At 39.9% G+C, this 10,819-nt stretch overlaps 1 protein-coding gene across 1 annotated transcript in view; it reads right to left on the minus strand.

Moving 5' to 3' along the window:
* Positions 1-10,352, minus strand: part of LOC109871484 (protein unc-13 homolog A-like) — a 138,124-nt gene extending 127,772 nt beyond the window's left edge. The window contains exon 1 of the mRNA XM_031806721.1: positions 10,028-10,352. Coding sequence (XP_031662581.1) covers positions 10,028-10,049 — 22 coding nt within the window. The 5' untranslated portion in view covers positions 10,050-10,352. The remainder of the gene's footprint in view (positions 1-10,027) is intronic.
* Positions 10,353-10,819: the final 467 nt, after the last annotated feature.

Here is a 10,819-nt window from a genome sequence, read left to right on the forward strand (position 1 = left end):
AAAAATAAAAAATCTCAAAATAAAAAAAGTGAGGGAGTTCTGCTCCCCCGTGTTCTGGCAGCATTACACCCAACTCTACTGTACAGAGATTAGTACAGTAGAGTTCTGTACCGTAGAGTATACTTCAGTACAGGAGGTTGGTGGCACCGTAATTAGGTTGTGGTCATGGTTTTGAGTGAAATAAGTGGAAGGGTATCAAATACACCAAACACATGGTTTCCCATCTGTTTGATGCAATTCCATTTGCTCCATTCCAGACATTATTATGAGCCGTCCTCCCCTCAGCAGCCTCCACTGTTCAGCACAGTACTGACCTATTCTCTACTTTTATTTACTGTACTGTGCTGTCTGGGGGAGGGCTTGTCCAGACTGTTTTCACGCTCTTGCTTCGACCACCACGTGACAGAAAGGGAAAGAAAACAATTATTAGCTGAATATAACAGTATGCCAGTGGAAGGGAGGAAAGTAGCAAGTGACCTACTATGAATCCCCATTGTAGACAATTGTTGCAGTCATTCTGTTACAGATGTTTTGGGTCATTCTGTTACCAACTTGGTAAAATCACTTAATATATCATAAACCAAATTGTTATCAGTAAAAACACTAAATAATTGGTATGTCTACCTTAACTTGTTAATTCTGTGAACTTCCATTATCCTCCCTCCTCACGAGGGAGAGAAATTTGAAAACACATTTTTGGTAACAGAATGACAAGACACCATGCAATATTTCTTAAACTAACAGACGGCATATTTCTGGTAAAGTAAATATAAGTGTTGATATTAGATGGCAGGGGTGTTTACTTCAACATGATTGTGTTTTGATGTATTTTTAATGCTTAAGACTTTTTCTGCTAGATGTTTTTGGAAACACCTTTGCCATCTGTTTGATCAGAAATCAAAGCCTTTGCTTACATTTTATGTTGAAAAATGTATACGGTGCATTCGGAAAGTATTCAGACTCCTTCACTTCTTCCACATTTTGTTACCTTACAGCCTTATTCTAAAATGGATTAAATAAAATAAAAATGTTCCTCATCAATCTACACACAATACCCCATAATGACAAAGCGCAAACAGGTTTTTATAAATGTTTGCACATTTATAAAAAATAAAAACAGAAATACCTTATTTACATAAGTATTCAGACCCTTTGCTATGAGACTCGAAATTGAGTATAGGTGCATCCTGTTTCCATTGATCATCCTTGAGATGTTTCTACAACTTGGAGTCCACTTGTGGTAAATTCAATTGATTGGATGTGATTTGGAAAGGCACACACCTGTCTACATAAGGTCCCACAGTTGACGGTGCATGTCAAAGCAAAATCCAAGGAAGAGCTCCGAGACAGGATTGTGTCGAAGCACAGATCTGGGGAAGGGCACCAAAACATTTCTGCAGCATTGAAGGTCCCGAAATGGCCTCCATCATTCTTTAATGGAAGAAGTTTGGAATCACCAAAACACTTCCTAGAGCTGGCCGCCCAGCCAAAATGAGCAATTAGGGGAGAAAGGCCTTGGTCAGGGAGGTGACCAAGAACCCGATGGTCACTGACAGAGCTCCAGAGTTCCTCTGTGGAGTTGTGAGAACATTCCAGAAGGACAACCATCTCTGCAGCACTCCACCAATCAAGCCTTTATGGTAGAGTGGCCAGGCGGAAACCACTCCTCAGTAAAAGGCACATGACCGCCTGCTTGGAGTTTGCAAAAAAGGACCTAAAGGACTCTCAGACCATGGGAAACAAGATTTTCTGGTCTGATGAAACCAAGATTGAACTCTTTGACCTGAATGCCAAGAGTGGAGTCTGTTATAGCAGCAAAGAGGGGACCAACTCCATACTAATGCCCATGATTTTGGAATGAGATGTTCAACGAGCAAGTGTCCACATACTTTTGGTCATGTAGTGTACATGGAAATCCTCAACTGTACACTATAAATTCCTGTTGTCCTATTCTGAGAGTGCGGGTTGAATACCTTTTGTGGCTCTGTCTCTATAAAGCCCACTCTCTCCCTCTGCAGTACTTTTTAAACAGCTCTGATGTAACTGAAGCCTTAGTTAATGCCCCACCTCTCACCACACACACACACACACACACACACACACACACACACACATTCTCTCTCTATATGGCAGGGCCTGTGTAGCCTACAAACACACACGCAATCACAGTGCATCCCACAGCGAGTTTTAAAATTCAACAACCCTCACCTGCACAGCTGATAATACTCAATACAGGCCTGTTTGGACAAAGTCTCCATGACAACAGACAAAAGGGGACGATGTGTGAAATTCCCTGACTAAGCGAGAGAAGAGGCATTACACACTGAACTAGTGATGAGAGTCTTACTGGAATACCAATGAAGTTACTGTATTATTAGATTGCACAGAGGTTGAAGCATCTGTGCCTGCCTGTAGTTACAAACAGAGAAAATCCTGTTGTGTTGAAGAACTTAAGCTATTCTGTATCTCCTTCAACACTTTGTTGGCTGAACATCTGAAATAGATCCATGCTATACCCATTGTAAATCTGCCAGGCAGCACTGCAAATTAAACCATTCAATATTGGACTGAAACTGGAGAATCAAATAAATTGCCTCTTCATCACTGGAAACACATGTCTAATTGTAGCAGCAGATGAGAACAGACCACTAGCTGATTGTGTTCCAGCAGGACTAGAAACGGCTCAGGCAATATATCAGTACGTGTGAAAGATCAATGGGAAATATATTTAATTGCAGAAAGGCATGGAGCTAATGCTTAAAAATAGTTCTGAATCATGCCCATGTAAATTATTAAGGGAGGAACGCTCAAACAATATACGTGCACACACATGCACATTTACACACACACGCATGCATGCCTAATGACACACATACATTACACACACACACACACAATACACTAATCAATACAGTATAATTTATACAGCAAGAATATCGGTTCAACAGGTACAGCAAGTAGATTTGGAAAATATCGGGGAGTGAGTTTGCCAGAATAAACTTGTTTTAAACACCAAGTAAACCAAGGTTATGTTGGTCTGTTCCACCAGGAAAAGGCCAACACAGCATGGGATACAATTAAGTATGAGGGGATACAAATTGAGGAAGTGGCAGAAACCAAACTACTAGGAGTGCAGCTAGACAACTGCTTACCATGGTCGTCTCAAATAACACAATGTATAAAAAAATATATATATTAAAACGGCATGCATGATCAGAAGGATAGCTAAATATTTACCGGGAAAGATTCTTAGGCAAATAACCCAAGCATTAATTGGGAGTCAGGTAAACTACTGTTCTGTGGTCTGGGGAAATGCATTAGCAAGTGAAATTAGGAGGCTGCGGATTGCACAGAACAAAGCAGCAAGGATTGTTTTAAGGTGGAGATATGGTTCTTCTGTTGTAGTCATGTTCAATGCTCTTGGTTGGTCATACACAATTTAAAACGGCCAAACTCTCTTACCAACTGAATCCTGTTGTGAATAGACAGACATTCAGTAAATACTAGGAATAGATTGTCCACCATCTGTGTCATCCAGACAGAAAAGAGAAATAGAAAAATAACATTTTTATTTAGAGCAATAAAGAAATGTAATAATTTATCTGAGCAAACCAGAAATATTCCAATATACAAATTACAACAATACTTTAAAACCATTTAAATATAATACATAGGAAAGTTGTGCTGGACTATGGTAGATGAAGAATCAATCCATCTTTTTAGACTGTTAGAGTATTTACCTGGTCAACATATTATGTCTGTTTGTAACAGTGTGTTATATGTGAAAATGTGATTATAATAATTATTATAAATTGTATTTTCATGTTAAAGGACTCTTGGAAGATTAGTCCAAATGAGGACTAAAATAGATCCTAATAAAATCAAATGAAGTCAATCAATGGCAATTTTCACAAAGTGTTGCAATGGATGGGTGCATTCAAACAAAACTGTTTATAGCAGTGGTTTCCCAAACAGTTTCATTTTGTTTACCCATCAGTTTTCCTAATATTCACCAAGTAAAACACAACTCTTTGTAAGACAGAAAACGATGCCTATTTCTACCCAGAATCGAACCCAGAACGACAGCATAATTTGGCCTGACATCCCTGGTCTGTACTATCACCAGCTTTTATGTACTTACACTAATTACGCAATCGGAATTGCATTATGGGTCCCTGATCTGTACTACACAGTAGAGGTCGACCGATCAATCGGAACGGGCGATTAATTAGAGCCGATTTCAAGTTTTCATAGCAATCGGAAATCTGTGTTTTTGGACGCCGATTTTGCCTATTATCTATTAACACCTTTATTTAACTAGGCAAGTCAGTTAAGAACACATTCTTATTTCCAATGACGGCCTAGGAACGGTGGGTTAACTGCCTTGTTCAGGGGCAGAATTACAGATTTTTACCTTGAATCTGGGATTCAATCTTGCAACCTTACGGTTAACTAGTCCAACGCTCTAACCACCTGCCTCTTATTGCACTCCACGAGGAGCCTGCCTGTTACGCGAATGCAGTAGAAGCCAAGGTAAGTTGCTAGCTAGCATTAAACTTATCTTATAAAAAACAATCAATCAATCATAATCACTAGTTAACTACACATGGTTGATGATATTACTAGTTTATCTAGCGTGTCCTGCTTTGCATATAATCGATACAACACAGTCGTTGCCTGACTGTACCTAACCATAAACACCAATGCCTTTCTTAAAATCAATACACAGAAGTTTATATTTTTTAACCTGCATATTTAGCTAAAAGAAATCCAGGTTAGCAGGCAATATTAACCAGGTGAAATTGTCACTTCTCTTGCGTTCATTGCACGCAGGGTCAGGCTATATGCAACAGTTTGGGCAGCCTGGCTCATTGCGAACTAATTTGCCAGACTTTTACGTAATTATGACATAACATTGAAGGTTGTACAATGTAACAGGAATATTTAGACTTAGGGATGCCACCTGTTAGATAAAATACGGAACGGTTCCATACTTCACTGAAATACTAAACATGTTGTTTTCGAAATGATAGTTTCCGGATTCAACCATATTAATGACCAAAGGCTCGTATTTCTGTGTGTTATTATGTTATAATTAAGTCTATGATTTGATATTTGATAGAGCAGTCTGAGCGATGGTAGGCAGCAGCAGGCTCGTAAGCATTCATTCAAACAGCACTTTCGTGCGTGTTGCCAGCAGCTCTTCGCAAGCACAGCGCCGTTTATGACTTCAAGCCTATCAACTCCCGAGATTAGGCTGGTGTAACCTATGTGAAATGGCTAGCTAGTTAGCGGGGTGCGGCGTATAGCGTTTCAAACTTCACTCACTTTGAGACTTAAAAAAACAGCAGCTACTTTGCTGTTATTCTGGCTGCACTTTTTGACATGACTGTAAGTGAGCTGTAGTTGAATATGTTAGTAACCTCGACTTTGTCTTGGGCCTAACAACGCCCTCGCCAGTACTGTATATACTCCAAACACCAGCTTCTCGGGTACTATCACTTGAGTACAGTACATTATACTGTGCTCTACTGTATTTGGACTGAACTCTACTCTATTTTTATTTTCTTTACTGTGCTGTCCAAACTTGTGAAACATAGACATCTATGATTGGTCCAGATTTGCACCGTTCACCAATCATGGACGTTTATGTTTGGGCCAAATCAAATCAAGGCCACAAAAAAATAGATGTCTGTTGTTGTTGAAATCAAGGCAAGGGTGGACTGACCAAATGTCAACTACTTTTCAATGTCCATGGATGTCCGGTGTCGGTCCGTGCTGATTTCAAGTAAATGGAAATAGAGAGGGCTCATGGGTAGGTGTCAGTAAGGGAGAGTTAACATTAGCTGGAGTGAGATGAGAGAGGGAGGGAGGGGTTGTCTAGACTGTTTTCACACACTCGCTTTGACCACCAGACTAATTGGAAGGTCTACCTTTTACTTGTGTGAAATTTCATTATCCTCCTCATGAGGGAGAGAAATGAGAAAATATCTTAAAGATATGTGGGTTTTTGATAATGGAATTACAAGGCACAAGACAATGTTTCTTAAACTTACAGAAGGCAAATAATTTCTCAAACGAAATAAGTGTTACTGGTGATATTAGTTGGCAGGGGTCTTAACTTCAACACTGTGTTTAAATGTAGTATTTATAATAACTTTTGAGACTAGTTGATGTTTTCTTAAGACTCCTTTTCCATCTATTGAAGCAGAAATCAAAGCCATTACTTAAGTCAATTTTTTAAGATGGAAAATGGTTGAAAAATGTGCCTGCCTTCATTTCCCCAAAATATAAACTCGTAGCTTTTGTTTTGACACCCATTTTGATATGCTCCTTTCCATGTTGGTGCTCATGGGGATTTTTACATGGAAATGACCCTAGTTAACAAGTATTGACTGTAAAACAGAACGACTGAAAAGGCTACACAGATTGATTTGGCTGAATCCCATAAAAAAACGTTACTTAGAACTCAACTTCATATGCACCACATACGCTTGACATTCTACATATTGCTCTTGTAACCGTGATGGTCCAGTGAACTACGCTTGTGTGATGAGTAATGTTGCTTTAGGCTTAAGAACCCTTACTATAACTGCCATTAGCTCATTAGGTTACCACAGTCTTGGAGTCTAGTGGATCTTGGGTGGCAGGGTAGTCTAGTGGTTAGAGTGATGGACTAGTAACCAGAGGGTTGCAAGTTCAAATCCCCGAGCTGACACGGTACAAATCTGTCGTTCTGCCCCTGAACAAGGCAGTTAACCCACTGTCCAACTAGGCCGTCATTGAAAATTAGATTTTATTCTTAACTGACTTGCTCAGTTAAATAAAGGTTAAATAAATAAATAATTAAAACATCTGAAGACACAGGTTCGACACCTGGCCGTTTGCCACTCTCTTAGTGCAACAACACTTTTTCCCGCATTAACTCGGACATTGAGTGGGGAAGACGGACGCATAGAGTCAGAGAGATTCAACAGCAATCTCATCTGAACAGGCCTATGTTTGATAACTGTCTTTGATTTATTGGGGAGTTAAAAGGATTGCCAGAGGACTTTAGAGAGGATCCCAGTGGGATAAACCATAAACCACTTGAACTGTCAGATGTGAAATACGCCGCCCAGCCACCACCAGACCCCAATGACGAAGTAAAGGGTGACTGCACTTCCTGATTTGGCCACGTTTTGAAGATTGCTCATTAAGAAATGCCATGACTGATGCCAAGACTGCCAGATGGTGAAGCGTGATTTATCACTCCAGAGAACACGTTTCCACTGCTCCAGAGTCCAATGGCAGCGAGCTTTACACCACTCCAGCCGACGCTTAGCATTGCACATAGTGATCTTAAGCTTGTGTGCATCTGCTCGGCCATGGAAACCCATTTCATGAGTTATTGTGCTGAAGTTGCTTCCAGATGCAGTTTGGAACTCTGTAGTGAGTGTTGCAATCGAGGACAGACAATTTTTTACGTGGTACATGCTTCAGCACTTGGCGGTCCCGTTCTATGTGCTTGTGTGGCCTACAACTTCGCGGCTGTTGCTCTTAGATGTTTCCACTTCATAATAACAGCACTTACAGTTGACTGGGGCAGCTCTAGCATGGCAGAAACTTGACACACTGACTTGTTGGGAAGGTGGCATCCTATGATGCTGAAAGTGTTGAAAGTCACTGAGCTCCTCGGCACGGGCCATTCTACTGCCAATGTTTGGTGGCTAGCGAGCTAGTTAAAATGGACTGTTTCCTAAATTAGCCATGGATGGAGATAGGGATTTGGACTTGTGGTTTTACTTAATTCTTTGTACTGGCAAGTGATGTACATCAGGGATTTCGGGAATTCACTTCTTCAGGGTCTGAAGCAGCAGGTTTCTTTTTTTCTTCCTGGTTGTTAATTGATGGTTTATGTCACTGATTTGCCAGACTTACCTCTCAGTCACCAGGTAGTGTGCCAGGTTTGAATCATCCCTGAGTAGAGGGGAATGATGAAAACCAGCAGTGCTGCAGACCTAAGGTACACATATGCAGTGGTGTAAAGTACTTTCGGAAAAATACTTTAAAGTACTACTTAAGTCGTTTTTGGGGTATCTGTACTTTACTATTTATATTTTTGCCTATTTTTACTTCACTATATTCCTTGAGAAAATTATGTACTTTTTACTCCATACATTTTTTCCTGAGTTACAATTTGAATGCTTAGCAGTACAGGAAAAAGGACAAATTCACACACTTATCAATAGAACGTCCCGGGTCATTCCTACTGCCTGCTCTGGTGGACTCACTAAACATAAATGCTTCCTTTGTAAATGTGTTGCTGGAGTGTGCCCTGGCTGTCAAAAAAATGAATTTAAAAAAGAAATGGTGTAGTCTGATATGCTAATTATAAGGAATGATGATGTATAGCATTTACTTTTACTTTGCACTTTTAGTATGACAATTGAGTACTTTTTTCACCACTGTACTTAAATAGATTTAAAATTTGATACTTTTAGACTTTTACTCAAGTAGTATTTTACTGGGTTACTTTCACTTCAGTAATTTTATATTAAGGTATCCAGTGGTGTAAAGTACTTAAGTAAAAAATACTTTAAAGTAATACTGAAGTAGTTTTTGGGGGTATGTGTACTTTACTATTTATATTTTTGACAACTTATTTTTACTTCACTACATTCCTTAAGAAAATATTGTACCTTTTACTCAGTACATTTTCCTTGACACACAAAAGTACTTGTAACATTTTCAATGCTTAGCAGGACAGGACAATAGTCCAATTCATGCACTTATCAACAAAACAACTCTGGTCATCACTACTGCCTCTGATCTGGTGGATTCACTAAGCACATATGCTTCGTTTATTGAATGATGTCTGAATGAGTGTGCCCCTGGTAATATGTAAAATGTTTTTAAAGAAAATGGCGTCTGGTTTGTATAAGGAATTTGATATGATTTATACTTTTAGTTTTGATACTTAAGTAGATTTGAGCAATTACATTTACTTTTGATACTTAAGTATATTTAAACCAAATACTTTTACTCAAGTCTAATTTTACTGAGAGACTTTAACTTGAGTGATGTTGTATTAAGCCATCTTTCCTTTTACTCAAGTACGACATTTGAGTACTTTTCCCACCTCTGCACATATGAATGCTGTGCACCAGATCATGCAACGCTAGATGAGATGATCTGAGGTCACGCGGTTCGACAGGGAAATGTCGTTACATTTCAGCCCACAGGTGGCACGACCTGCACGACCTGGCGCGAACATCCCCCATAGGATTTCCTCACGACCGCGGGAGGCTCGCTTCCACGCAGCAGCAGGGGCTATCCTTTCCTTGCTTACACCCGCCGCCCACAAATGAACTGGCATGGCACGCAACACACATGCAGCTAAAACGGTGCTAGGACGGCAAAAAGTAAATCATGTCCACATTTTGATCGTTACATGTTTAAATGTCCAAGATAAAAGGTTACACACAGCAGCTCATCAGTCCGTTGTGAATAAGACAATCAGTGATAGCCTACTTATAACTTAATACAATATAGCCTAAGCTTTCCGGATACTATTCGGCTTCTTCAATCTGAGCTGTGACTCTTGGCATAATTTTATTGCACCTCAAGCATACATAGCCAAATCATCTTTCCATAGAAAGCTGCCAGACACCCTTAAAAAAACACGGACCCCTCTGTCATCAGAAAAACGTATTTCACCTGAAAAAAATCATCTCAAGTAGCCTATAGCTAGTTTTCTCTGCAAAGGAGCGCGTTCTTAAAATAACTGTCACCCAAATGTACAGGTGTGAATACATTTTTCCACGGGTAAAACAGTAAGGTGATAACTAAGTCTGGCTATGTAACGTTATGCCATTTCCAATGTTTAGGCTACTCCAACATTAAAGGCTACCATGGTAATTGCGTATTGGTCAAACACCGAATCGGCTATAGCTCCTTGCAGGTAGCCTACAATATATAACAACCACATCAAATAAATATGAACTGTAACATTAATGGTATAAACATAGTGTGCATGTCTTCTTACCTCTGACACAGAGAAGGGACATCTCTGAAAGTAGCTGTGAGAGTCCCCGGCTGTCCTCAACCGGCCGCCTGTTCTTCACTGTTTCGCTTGGCTACAGTTACCTCTCCGGTGTAGGCTACATAGGTAGACTGCATCAAAACATAGGCTAAATATCCCAGTAGTAGATACAAAAACGTTTCGAGGACATATTACAATGAACCCGTCCGTTTTTCAGTGATATAGCTATTTGTCTTGCTGTTGAAGTGCTCCCCTCACTAAGCCGCATCTCTCGCGCTCTCCTCATTGCTCTCCTCCACTGCTCTCGCGAGGACAGCTTCGTGACGTCAGTCAATGTGACGCGAGGCAGCAGGTATTATGTGGTCTAATTTGAGTATAATGAAGTCTGTTTCTTGTGAGATGTTCTGTCCTCAGATACAGAGAGCTGTGAAAGCCTGTCTACAGAAGAGGTCCAAATGAAGAGCAGTGGTTTGAATCCCCAGTCCTGGTCCTGGAGCCTCAGAGGGCACATTTTTGGTTTTAATCTGTCGTTCTGCCCCTGAACAGGCAATTAACCCACTGTTCCTAGGCCGTCATTGAAAGTAAGAATTTGTTCTTAACTGACTTGCCTAGTAAAATAAAGGTAAAACTTTTTTTTTTAAATCTGTGCATAATAGTTGTATCTTTTATCAATGTTTATTATGAGTATTTCTGTAAATTGATGTGGCTCTCTGCAAAATCACCGGATGTTTTAGAACTACTGAACGTAACGCGCCAATGTATACTGAGATTTTTTTATATAAATATGATCTTTAT

Source organism: Oncorhynchus kisutch, linkage group LG27, assembly GCF_002021735.2.
Source record: "Oncorhynchus kisutch isolate 150728-3 linkage group LG27, Okis_V2, whole genome shotgun sequence".
Taxonomy (NCBI): domain Eukaryota; kingdom Metazoa; phylum Chordata; class Actinopteri; order Salmoniformes; family Salmonidae; genus Oncorhynchus; species Oncorhynchus kisutch.